Below are 13,488 nucleotides of genomic sequence, written 5' to 3' on the forward strand. Positions count from 1 at the left end.
CAGTTCCATTTGTCTGTTTTTTTCTTTTGCCTTTACTTTTGGTGTTATTTCCAAGAAATCATTGCCAAATCCAATGTCCTAAAGATTTCCCCTATGTTTTCTACTAGAAATTTTATAGTTTTGGTTCTTATATTCATTTTCTTTAATATATTTTAGTTAATTTTTGTATATGGTATAAGGTAAGGGCCTAACTTCATCCTTTGCATGTGAATATCCAGTTTTCCTAGCACCATTTTTTTTTTAAGAGACTGCCTTCTTTTCCTCATTGAGTGATGCTGAAACCCTTGTAAAAGATCATTGGATCATACAGTGAGGATTTATTTCTGTGCTATCTGTTCTATTGCATTGCTTTATATATCTGTCTTTATGCTGATACCACATTGTTTTAATTACTGTAGCTTTATAGTATGTTTTGAAATCAGGACATGTGAAACTCTCAACTTTGTTCTTTTTCAAGATTGTTTTGACTGTTTGAGGGCTTTTGAGACTTTATAAGGATTTTAGGATGGATATTTTTATTTCTGTAAAACAAGGTATTTTTTAAGAGATTGCATTGAATCTGTATTTTGCTTTAGCTAGTACTGACATCTTAATATAAAGTCTTCCAATCTATGAACACAGGCTGTCTTTTCATTTATTTGTACCTTTTTACATTTTTTAGGGCAACGTTTTCTTGTTTTCAGGGTACAACTCTTTTAATTTCTTGGTTAAGTTTATTCCTAAGTATTATTTTTAATTCTATCGTAAATGGAGTTGTTCTATTTCCTTATCCAATTGTTCATTTTTAGTTTATAGAAATGCAACTTATTTTTGCATACTAATTTTGTATCTTTAAATTTGGTTGGATGTATTCTAACAGGTTTTTGTGTGTGTATGTAGAATTTTAAAGCTTTTCTACATATAATATCATGTCATCTGGAAACGGAAAATTTTACTTTTCCTTTCCAATTTGGATGCCTTTTCTTTTTCTTGCTTAATTGCTCTGGCTAGGACTTTCAGTATATGGTAAGAGTAGGCATCCTTGTCTTGTTCCTGATCTTAGAGGAAAAGCTGTCAGTCTTTCATAGACTATGATGTTATTTGTGGGCTTTTTAGGTACAGCCTTTATTACATTGAGGTAGTTTCTGTCTACTAGTTTAAGTGTTTCTTTTTAATCATGAAATGGTGTTGAATTATGTCAAACATTTTTTATGTATCAATTAAGATGATCATGGGTATTTTTCCTTTGTTCTTTAATGTGGTGTATTACATTGATCAATTTTTGTATGTTGAAACATTTTTGCACTCTAGGAATTTCACACTTAATCCTTTTAGTGTGCTCTTGAATTCTCTTTGCTAGTATTTTGTTAAGATTTTTGCATCGATATTCATCAGGAACATTGGTCTGTAGATTTCATTTCTTGTAGTGTCTTTGGCTTTGGTATCAAAGTAATGCTGACCTCATAGAATGAGTCAGAAAGTGTTCTCTCTTCAATTCTTTTGGAAGAGTTTGAGGAAGATTGTTGTTAATTCTTCTTTAAATGTTTGTTAGAATTCTCCAGTGAACCTGTGTAGTCCTGGAAGGTTTTTGATTACCGATTCAATCTTGGTAGACTGAGTGTTTCTGTTATCCAATTTGTTGGTGTATAGCTGTTTATAGGATTCTCTTATAAACCCTTTTTATTTGTTACATTGGTTTGAATGACCCCTTCTTCATTTCTGATTTTACTTAAGTCTTCTTTTAAAAAAAATTTTGGGGAGTTTCATTTTATTTTTTTTATTTTACAAACAATATTTTATTTCTTTTAAATTTATTTTTCAACTACAGTTTACATACTGTATTAGTTTCAGATTTACAACATAGTGATTAGATATTTATATACCTTACAAAGTGATCACCCTAATAAGTCTAGTACCCATCTGACAACATATAGTTATTACAATGTTAATAACTATATTCCCCATAATGCACTTTATATCCCTGTGAATACTTTAACAGCTGGCACCTTGTGCTTCCCTTTCAGCTTTTCATCCATCCCCCAACACCCCCCTCAGCGGGCAACCACCAATTTTTCTCTGTACCTATGAGTTTGTTTCTGTTTTGTTTGTTCATTTATTTTGCTTTTTAGATTCCATATGAAAGTGAAATCATATGGCATTTGTCTTTCTCTCTCTGACTTATTTCACTTAGCACAGTACTCTCTAGGTTCATTCATTTTCTTGCGAATGTTAAGATTTAATTCTTTTTATGGCTGAGTAATATTCCATTGAATATGTACCACATCTTCTTTATCCATTCATCTATGGATGGACAGTTAGGAGGCTTCCATGTTTTGGTTATTGTAAATAATGCTCCAGTGAACATGAGGGTGCATGTGTCTTTTTGAAGTAGTGTTTTGGATTTGGGTTTCTTTGTGTAAATGCCCCAAAGTGGAATTGCTGGGTCATATGATAATTATATTTTTAAATTTTTTGAGGAAACTCCATACTGTTTTCCAGAGTGGCTGCACTAATTTACAACGCCACCACAGTGCACAAGGGTTCTATTTTTTTTTTACCCACATCCTCACCAGCACTTGTTTGTTAATTTATTGATAATAGCCATTCTGACAGGTATGATGTGATATATCATTGTGGTTTTAATTTGCATTTTCCTGATGATTAGTGATGTTGAAGATGTTTTCATATATCTGTTGGCCATCTGTATGTTCTCTTTGGAAAAAAAAGGTTTATTCAGGTATTCTACCTATTTTTAAATCACATTGTTTGAGAGTTTTATTTTATGTTAAGTTGTATGTGTTCCCTATATATTTTGGTTTCTTATATATTTTGGATAACCCTTTACATGATGTATCATTGGCAAATATGTTCTCCCATTCAGTAGGTTGTCTTTTCATTTTCTTGATGGTTTCCTTTGCTGTGCCAAAACTCTTTAGTCTGATGTAGTCCCATTTGTTTTTCTTTTGTTTCCCTTGCCTGGGGAGATACATCATATATATGTATATTGCTAAGGGACTGTCAGGGAGTTTGCTGCCTATGTTTCTTCTAGGAGTTTTATGGTTTCAGATCTTACATTTAATTTGTTAATCCATTTTTAATTAATTTTTAGTTATGGTGTAAGAAAGTGGTCTCATTTTATATATTTTGTCTATATCTGTCTAGTTTTCCCAACAGCATTTATTGAAGAGACTTGTCTTTATCCCATTGTATATTCTTGCCTCCTTTGTCATAGAGTAATTCTTCATATAGGTGTAGGTTTATTTCTGGGCTCTCTATTCTGTTCCATTTATCTATATGTCAGTTTTTATGCTAGTATCATGCTGTTTTGATTACTTGTAGTCTTTCATATGAGGTAGCAGGGTACCTCCAACTTGTTCTTTCTCAAGATTGCTTTGGCTGTTTGGGATCTTTTGTGATTCCACATACATTTCAGAATTATTTGTTCTAGTTCTGTGAAAAATGCCATTGGTATTTTTCTAAATTTATTTTATCTTATTTTATTTTTTTATTTTTTGAGAGAGGGGAAGGAAGGGGAGAACTAAAAGCAGAGAAACATCAATGTGAGAGAGAAACGTCAATTGGTAGCCTCTTGTATATGCCCCAACCAGGGGCTGATCCTGCAACTCAGGCGTGTGCCCTGACCAGGAATCAAACTGGAGATCTTTTGGTTTATGGGACAATGCTCAACCAACTGAGCCACACTGGCCAGGGTGCCATTGGTGTTGTGATAGGAATTGCATTGAACTGTAGGTTGCTTTGGGCAGTGTGGATATTTTAACGATGCTAATTGTTTGCCTTCTATTTATTTGTATTTTCTTCAGTATCTTTCTTCAATGTCTTATAATTTTCCAAGTATAGGTCTTTTACCTCATCACTTAAATTTATTGCTAGGTATTTTATTTTTTAATATAGTTGTAAATGAGATTATTTTTAATTTCTCTTTCTAATAATTCATTATTAGTATATAAAAATACAACCAATTTCTGAACATTAATTTTGTTTCTTGCTACTTTACTAGTAGAGTTCATTTACCAGTTCAAATAGTTTTTTTTGTGAACTCTTTACAGTTCTTTCTATGTAGTATCATGTCATTGGCAAATAATGATAGTTTTACTTTTTCCCTTCCAATTTGGAAGCCTTTAATTTCTTTTTCTTGTCTGATTGCTGTGGACAGGACTTCCAGTACTATGCTGAATATGTTGAATAGATGTGGACATCCTTGTCTTGTTCCTGATCTTAAAGCAACAGCTTTCTCTGTTTTTCAGAGAAAAACATATTAATTCATCTATGAAAACATCTGGTCTAGGAGTTTTCTTTCTTGAGAGTTTTTTGATTACTGATTTTATCTTATTAGTACTTATCAGTCCATTCAGATTTTCTATTCTCTCCTGATTCTGTTTTGGAAGATTGTATATTTCTGGGAATTTATAAATTTCTTCTAGATTGTCCAATTTATTGTCTTATATTTGTTCATAGTGTTTTAATATAGTCCTTTGTATTTATTTGACCCCTCTCTTTTTTTCTTGATGAGTCTGGCTAAAGGTTTATCAATTTTATCTTTCCAAAGTACAAGCTCTTGGTTACATTGATCTTTTCTATTTTTTAAGACTATTGTATTTCCCCTCTAATTTAATTATATCCTTCCTTGTGCTCACTTTGGGCTTAGTTTTCTCTTTTCCTGGTTCTTTTAGGTAGTTTGTTCTTTTTCTGGTTCTTTTAAGTGTAAGGTTAAATGGTTTGAGATTTTTCTTGTTTCTTGAGGTAAGCCTGAATTGCTTAGAACTGCTTTGGCTATGTCCCATAGATTTTGGGTTGCTGTGTGCTCATTTTCATTTGTCTCAAGGTCTCTTTTTATTTTTTTCCTTGATCTCATCGTTAGCCCATTCATTGTTTAGTAGTGTGCTATTTAGCCTCCATGTGCTTGTGTGTTTTTCAGTTTTCTTCTTATAATTGATGTCTAGTTTCGTATCATTGTGATCAGAGAAGTTGCTTCACATAATTACAGTCCTTTTAACTTTATTGTGACTTGTTTGGTCTAACATGTAGTCTATCCTGAAAAGTGTCTCATGTGCACTTCAAAAAATGTATATTCTGCTGCTTATAAGGGAAATCCTCAAAAATATCATTTAAGTCCATCTGGTTTAATGTGTCACTTCAGGACACTGTTTCCTTGTTGATTTTCTGCCTGGATGACTTATCTATTGATGTCAATGGGGCATTAAAGTCCCCTGCTATTACTGTCATACTGTTGATCTTTCCCTTTATGTCTGTCGGTGCAGGGTGGGACAAAAGTAGGTTTACAGTTGTAAGCATGCAAAACACAGAGTTTATTCTTGTATTATTTTCTGTATGAGTAAGTGTAAACCTACTTTTGCACCACCCTGTATCTGTTTCATGTATTTAAGTGTTCCTGCATTGGATGCATAGGTGTTTACAAGAGTTACAGCCTCTTAGTGGATTGATCACTTTATCATAATGAAATGCCCTTCTTTGTCTTTTGTTAGTCTTTTTTTAAGTCAGTTTTGTCTGATAAAGTATTGCTACCCCAGCTCCCCACTTCCATTTTCAGGAAACATCTTTTTCTGTTCTTCACTTTCAATCTCCACGTCTTTTGATCTCAAGCAGGTCTCTTCTTATGTCAGCTTATGTATGGGACTTTTTATCCATTCAGCAATCCTATGTCTTTTGATTGAAGCATTTAGTCCATTTATATTAAAATAATTATTGATAGGTATGTAGTTATGATAGGTATGTAGCCATTTTACTGTTTTCTGATTGTTTTTGTAGTTCTTCTCTGTTTCTTTCTTATTCTCTTGCTCTCTTGTATGTTGATGAGTTTCCATAGTGGTGTTTGGATACCTTTCTTTTTATTTTTTGTATATCTCTTGTAGATTTTTGGTTTGTGGTTACTGTGTGCTTCATATATACCAAGCTATGCTTATAGCAGTCTATTTTCAGTTGATAGCCAGTTAAGTCTGAACATATTCTAAAATCACTACAATTTTTACTCACCCTCTCCATGTTTGCTTTGCTCATCATTTTTTACTTCTTTTGTGTGTGTGTTTGTGTGTATTACTTATTTTTGTAATTACACATAATTTTTCTACTTTTGCCTTTTAACATTTGTAGCAGCTTTATACTTGGCTGATCCATTGCTTTTATTGTTTGCCTTTGTCAGTGAAGAATTTTTTTTCCTATATTTTCTTATTCATATTTTTTATCTTCTCCTTTTGAGTTTAGGGAGACGGGAAGGGAGGGAAAGAGAAAAGAGAAACATCTATGCAGGAGAAACAAATGGTTGCCTCTTGTATGTGCTCTGACCGGGACAGAACCCACAACCTAGGTATGTGACTGACCAGGAATCGAACCTGCGAGCTTTAGTTTATGGAATGATGCTTCAATCAACTAAGCCACACTGGCCAGGGTATCTTATTCACATTTTTATCTTTTCTTCTTAAAGTCCTTTTAACATTTCTTGTAATAATGGCTTAGTGGTGATAAACTCCTTTTGTATTTTGTTTGGGAGATCTTTCTCTCTCCTTCAATACTAAATGGTACTTGCTAGAGTAAGCTTGGTTGCAGGTCCTTGCTTTTCATTACTTTGAATATTTCATACCAGTCCCCTCTGGCTTACAAAGTTTCTGTTGAGAAATCAGCTGACAGTTTTAGGAGGGCTCCCTAGTAGGTAACTGCTTTTCTTTTGCTGCTGTTAAGGTTCTCTCTTGGCACTTAACCTTTGGCAGTTTAATTATCTTGTTGTGGGCCTCTTTCGATTCATCTTGTTTGGGACTCTGTACTTCCTGTGCTTGTATGTCTATTTCCAGTCAAGATGGCAGAATAGGTAAAATTCTCTGCAGCCCCCCATCATCAGATGCAATCCCCTCCTGGTTTTCACAGCCAGATGTTATGGGGACCCCTCTTCCTGCCACTGGTGCCCTGGTTGGGAGCTTGGGGTGGGGTGGTGTGGGGTCCTTCGATCCTCAAGCAGGACCTCTGCACCAGAGATATCCCTCCTGAATCTTAATTAAATCTTAATCATCACACCGTGGGTGTGGGACCTGCCCATTCAGCTTCTCCACCCCTCTTACTTAATATGGCTGCTGCTGTATATGCTCAGTTACAGGAATTCTGTTCAGGTGGCTCTCAATGATGGTTGTTCTATACTTGTAATTCTCATGAGGTCATGAGAAAAAGTGAGCACAGCATCTTAACTACTCTGCTATCTTGACTGGAAGTCATTTTTCCTTTTTTTTTTTCTTTTTTCTTAATCTAGTTAAGAGTTTGTCAATTTTGTTGATCTGTTCAAACAATTCTGGGTTTTTTTCCTACTGTTTTTCTGTTGTCTATTTCACTTATCTCTACTCTCATGTTTGGTTTTCCTCCCTTTTGCTTGTTTTGGATTTAGACTGTTCTTTCTCTAGTTCTTTGAGGTATGAAGTTAGGTTGTTGATTTGAGATATTTCTTTTTTCTGTTTTTTTCCTGAAGACCTTTCATTTTCTTTTATTGTATTTTTTTTCCCATTACCATTTGTCTCCCTTATACTCTTTTCCCCCCTCGCAATTACCATACCGTTGCCCATGTACATGAGTCCTTTCTCCTTTTTGCTCGATCCTTCCACCCCCTAATAAGACATTTCTTCCTTTTTAGTGTAAGAATTTATAGCTGTAAAATTCCTCTTATCACTGCTTTCACTACATCCCATAAGTGTTAGTATGTTGTGTTTTTGTTTTGTTTCAAGATATTTTCCAATTCCCTTGTGATTTTTTTGATTCATTGGTTGTTTAAGAATGTGTTGTTTACCATGTACTTGTGAATTGTCCAGTTTTTCTTTCTGCTGTTTGTTTCTAGTTTCATTGCATTGTGATTACAAGAGATACTATGTATGATTTCAGTCTTTTAAAATTTGTTAAGACTTGTTCATGGCCTAACATGTGGTCAATCCTGGAGAATATTCCATGCGTACTTGAGAAGAATATTTTGCTGCTGTTCGATGAAGTGTCTGTATGTCTGATCAGTTCAGCTAGTCTATAGTATTGTTCAAGTTTTCTGTTTCCTTACTTCTGCCTGTTTTATAACATTATTGAAAGTGGGGTATTAAATCCCGTACTATTACTGATTGCTATCTATTTTGCTCTTTATACTGTTAATGTCTGTTTCATATACTTAGCTCTAGTGTTTTGTACATTTATAGTTATCATGTATTTCTGGTGAACTGACCTTTTTGTCTGATATTAGCAGAGTTGCTTTTGCTCTCTTTTGGCTATCATTTGCATGTAAATAGCTTTTTCAGCCTTTTCACTTTCAGACTATGTGTCCTTGGATCTAAAGTTAGTCTCTTGTAGACAGTGTATAGCTGGATCCCTTTTAAAAACAAATTTATCAATTTCTCCAATCTATATCTATTGATTGTGGAATTCGATGCACTTATATTTAATGTAATTACTGATAGATATTGCCATTTTGTTCATTGTTTTGTGTTTTGTAGTTTTGCTCATTTCCTCTCTTTCTCTCTCCTTTGTGTGTGTGTTTTTTTTGTAGTGACATACTCTGATTTCCTTTTCATTTCCTTTTGTGTAATTTCTAGAGGTATTTTCTTTGGTTACCATGTGGATTATATAAAAATAAAGTCATGACAATCTATTTTAAACTCATATCAACTTGAATTGTATACATAACATTCCTTTATAACTCTGCCTACCCCCAATTTGTAATTGATTATACTTGATATATTTTGTATCCATCAACATAGATTTATGGTTATTTTTATGCTTTCATCTTTCAAATTCTATACAAAAACTAAAAGTGGTAATTCAGAGATCTGCATTTCTTTTAATTTAAAAAAATTTTATTTTTTCCAATTGCAGTTTACATTCTGCATTTCTTTATGGTTGGTTCCTGGAGAAGCTTCTTAGATTGGAGCCATGTTCACTTGTTTAGATGCCTTGTGAACCTTGTTGAGAACTTGGCATTTGAAAAATAGGCACCTCTTTAAGCTTTTACAGCTTTGCCAATTAACCTGGCTAGAAGTTCTGGGACCTCCCAAACTTTTTCTGGGGATGTATCTTCTCTGAGCTTGTGTGTGTGCTGTGTATTCCAGAATATATGTCAGCTTTTAGCTGTCTTAATTTCTCTAAGAGATTTGTCCATGTATCTTCTCAGAAGCTCTCTATTTCAATTTCTACTGTATTCCTGTCCTTATGCTTTTGCACCCCTGCCTAATGAACTGTAGAGTCCCTGTTCCTCTAATGCACCTCTGTGCTCCTTTGTGGCCTTCAACCAGCATCCAAACCATGCCACCCCTCCCACTAGCACCCCAAATTGCTTGAGAATCTAGTCCCTCAAGCAGCTCTCACTCAAGCCAGAATGTGAGACACAAATTCCACATTTTTCTTTATGTCCTAAGGGAAGAGCCTGGAATTGGGAGATTCCTCTCAAATTGTGTTATACTCAGTTACTGAGTAGGGGGAAGGGTTAGGATGAGCCAAATGCCACAAACTTTTCCGTGCAGCCTCCTCCTGGCTTTGTATTCACCTGGGTGCTAGAACTTCCCAACTCATTTCCAAAGTTTGGTCCTTATATTGTTGTTAACTCAGTGTAACCATGGGTAATGAGGACCTGGAGCTTCCCTGGTGCTATACCTCCCCATCCACCTACCTATGATATTCGCTAGTCACAAATATGCTAACAAAGCTTTCAGAGTATCTTTACAATGAAAAATATGCTTGGAAAACATGGTTATCCAACAAGTTTTATTTATCTATATGTCTACCAATGGTCTATTACCAAAATTAATTGGAAACAGTTAAACCATTTGAAGAATAAAAATCTTTTAGCTTTTAAATGAATTTTAAGTTTAACATATCACCACTGTTTATATGAAGTTAAGTAATTGTGGTAAATACAAAAGTGTTTGGAATTTAATCTTTTTTTTTTAAAGATTTTATTTATTTTTAGAGAGAGGGGAAGGGAGGGAGAGAACAGGGAGAGAAGCATCAATGTGTGGTTGCCTCTTGTGTGCCCGCTACTGGGGACTTGGCCTGCAACCCAGGCATGTGCCCTGACTGGGAATTGAATTAGCGACCCTTTGTTTTGCAGTGGGAGCTCAGTCCGCTGAGCCACACCAGCCAGGGCAGATATTTAACCTTATTTTTATAGTAAGAGATAGTGAATTAAGTTTGGCCTAATATAAAAGTTCCCCAAATTTTACCCCCTAAACCTCAGATTTTAAAAATGAAATCCTGGAACCTGCAATGAGAAATTTTTTCATGGTTACTTAAGAAAAAATTTTCCTCTTGTGGGGTAAGGGTTTTGATAGTCCACAGAATATACATTCTATTTCTCCTTCCCTAATATTTTGGAAACTATTAGTTTCAAAGATTTTAGTAACATTAGAAATCCAGTTCGTTTAGTTTTAAGCAAACATTCTCAGTAACAGGAAGCACCTCTTAAAGGGAGGGGGGCATTGAAACATCAACTTTGTATCACATGCATGCCCTTATTACTTTAGGTATAAGAACACTTTTTTACTCATTAAAAATTTCATTCCGACTTGTGATTTCTTCAGTGAACTAAGAAAATGCATTCAGTTGATCTTATTTTGTGATCAATCTCTATTAGAAACTTTGTATTTTCAAGACAAAGCAGAAGAGAATGAGTAAAAGTTTAATTACATCCAGTGCAACCTTACTTGTTGGGTTCATCTGTATTGCTATGATGAAATGATCAGCAGCAGACAGAAGAGATCAAAGGCAGGACGCAAATTCAATGGGTAGGACCCTGTACATATATTACTGTTAGCTAACTAGAAATGGACTTTATACATTTATTTAAATATAAAATATATTAAATAATCAAGCTCTATTTAGTGATAGTCTTGTCTTCTTATGAGGTGTATTTCTTTGAAGCAGTTACCACTTCCATTCAAAAGTGTTACTCTCCACTCCTACCCCACCCCCATATTATAAATTTGTAGGTAATAGATTGAGCTCAATAAAGAGTTATTAATTACAACAGGGGCTATTTCTAGTTGTCATTTTTTTATGTCATTCCCTAATAAGTCCTTTTTTCTAATAATTTTTAATAACCCTATTTAAAACACTCAGCTCAAAAGAGGCAAGGCATGGAACCCTATCAGTCATTTCCAAGAGAAAAAGTCTTACCTAAGATCCCGAAGCCCACTTTTCTTTGTACACTTCAAGATACAGTAACTTTGAGTCTGCATTTAACAGCAGCCTCTCATCTGATACAGCATTATTTAAGTGTGAATCTACTTGGCTAATGAAAGTAAAAAGAAACTCAGAACTGTTACTGACTCTTAAGTCATGACTTTAAGAGATTAAGACAGCAAATAAAATTGGAGAAAATTTATTCTTTATTGAAAAATACCAATAATACTGACAGACTTCAAAAGCAATTCACGCTTCCAGAATACAAAGTACTTAATACATTTTTTGAACTAGTTTGCATTTCAAAGTTACCATTTTTGTAAATCAAAGTTGATAACCTAAAATATTTTCCAGCTTTATTATTTAAGGAGCGCACAATTTTTAAAGTGGGGACAGCGGGGCAGGCAGGAGCAGAACCCGCCCAGGACTGCGCGGCAGTCTACAGCGACATTTCCCACAGCGCCCGTGCTAGAAACAGAAATACCGCGCGAGACGGCTGCCCTCCAGTGTCAGAGAATCTTGGGAAACAGCATATTAAGAGATAGCCAGCTTTTATAATTTACACATTTTCATTTGACTGCTTTTTGGAGGGAATCTTTAACAAGGACACTGTATTCAATGTCTCCCAAGAACTCTGAATTTAAAAAACAACTATAATAAAAGAATTGAACTGTTACCATCAAAATGGTCTTTGCTGAGCTATGAGTACTAATTCTATGCTTTTTTAGATGCAACAAAATTAACACATATGCAAGTTTAATTTGAAACCACACAAATTATGTATGTAGGCTCAGATAGTAGCAGTGTTCACTTTTATTACTAATAGCTTAACTGAAACAGCCACTCTATTCATTCCACCAGCAGGAATAGCAGCACCAAGATCTGAAATTCTTTATGTAAAAAAGCTTATGTCATTATCTAAGTCCCATTCTTTGCATGCTCCAATTCTTGTTATCTTATTTAACATAAAAGCAACAGGATTTGGAGAGTTACTATTTGCTGTATTAAAAACAGTTATACAGCATTTTGTACTTCAAAAAGCAAAATACTGTGAACGGCAACCCTTCTTCACAGCTCTAAACTTGAAGCTGCCAAGCATTCACTGCTCGTGCCAACAGTGGTATTTCCACAGTAAAATAGCAGAAACTAAAGGAATCATGGCACAAGGTATTTCTGAATTCTTTAATCTACCATTGGTCCTGGGGGCTTAGAGCCTCCCCTTTGTAGACTGTATCTGCTGATCATTCCATCATCTTTAATGGAGGGAAGGCATCAGGTCATATAGCGGGTAATCGCTCTCAGAGCATAAAGGAGTTCTGCTTGCATCCTAGCTTCTATAAGAAGCAGATTAACATGAACCTGCATATAAAACACAACATAATTTAAGGTGGTGTTATAATCATTCACAATCAGTTTTTCAGTGTATCTAATAAATAGACACCAAAACTCAAGTACATTTTCTGTGTGCCACTGAATAACTTAGAAATCTTGGGTTTACTGAACAGAATATCAATTTCTCAAAACAAGCTATTTTTTGCTGTTCTTTTTGGATAGATATTTTGAGCTTATATTTATGATTGACTATATTTCTTGGAGGTTTGTTATATTTCAGAAAATCTAAACAGTGCTTTATTAGAATACCGATTTCCCCTGCTAAATCATCATTCAATAATGTCTATAAAGATCAATCAAAGACAGATATTTCTATCTGAAAACAATTTAAAAGAGATCTTGTAAAACACTCTTCTTCCTCTTAAGTAATGACAGCCATGCCAGCACTTTGAAGATAGGCCAGACCACCTGTTGTCCCTATCTTTATTCCTTTACTCTAGCACCATAATGAGGTTCTCTCCCAAGGGCTATCTGAGACAGCTGTGCTGGAATGTTCTTGGATTGGTAGAGGTGATGGAAAGGTTTGAGATGCTTTAGATTAGGTGGAGACTAAGAACCACTGCTAAATTGTAGAGTAAACAAGCCACAATAAGTGCATACCTTCTCGGAGTGCTTGAACTGCCTCCAGAAGCTATCATACATTCTTTTAGTAACCTTTTCAGGAGTGCAAACAATAGTTTTGATATAAACTTTAAAGCTACGATCCAATAGCTGGTTAATTTCACCATAGTCGTAGTCATCATATCTGTTAAAGACAAAGTGAGAATTGTATTTTCAATGTATAATGTGTTTTCCTATAAAATTAAGTACAGATACTACTAGTAAATGCTGTACTCCTTTTCCCTCTTTGTGGAGGCAGCTGTCCCCCCAAATAACAACTTTACAATATTTAAATGGAGTGGATGAGTGAGTCTAAGAGGATAAGAAAGAGAGAAGTTGCGGGGAAGAACC

At 34.7% G+C, this 13,488-nt stretch overlaps 1 protein-coding gene across 7 annotated transcripts in view; it reads right to left on the bottom strand.

The window, feature by feature from the left end:
- Positions 1-11,332: 11,332 nt before the first annotated feature.
- Positions 11,333-13,488, bottom strand: part of SESN1 (sestrin 1) — a 99,914-nt gene continuing 97,758 nt past the window's right edge. For 4 of the 7 annotated variants that reach the window (XM_054569801.1, XM_054569802.1, XM_054569807.1 and 1 more), the window contains 2 exons: positions 13,138-13,282; positions 11,333-12,504 (listed from right to left, as the gene is read on the bottom strand). In XM_054569801.1, the coding sequence (XP_054425776.1) occupies positions 12,418-12,504; positions 13,138-13,282 (232 nt within the window). In that variant the 3' untranslated portion in view covers positions 11,333-12,417. The remainder of the gene's footprint in view (positions 12,505-13,137; positions 13,283-13,488) is intronic. The other 3 variants (XM_054569805.1, XM_054569804.1, XM_054569803.1) reach the window with 2 other exon arrangements.

This window comes from Pteronotus mesoamericanus, unplaced genomic scaffold (genome assembly GCF_021234165.1).
Source record: "Pteronotus mesoamericanus isolate MK-2021 breed Mesoamerican mustached bat unplaced genomic scaffold, CSHL_Meso_final contig_20, whole genome shotgun sequence".
NCBI classification, from domain to species: Eukaryota; Metazoa; Chordata; class Mammalia; order Chiroptera; family Mormoopidae; genus Pteronotus; species Pteronotus mesoamericanus.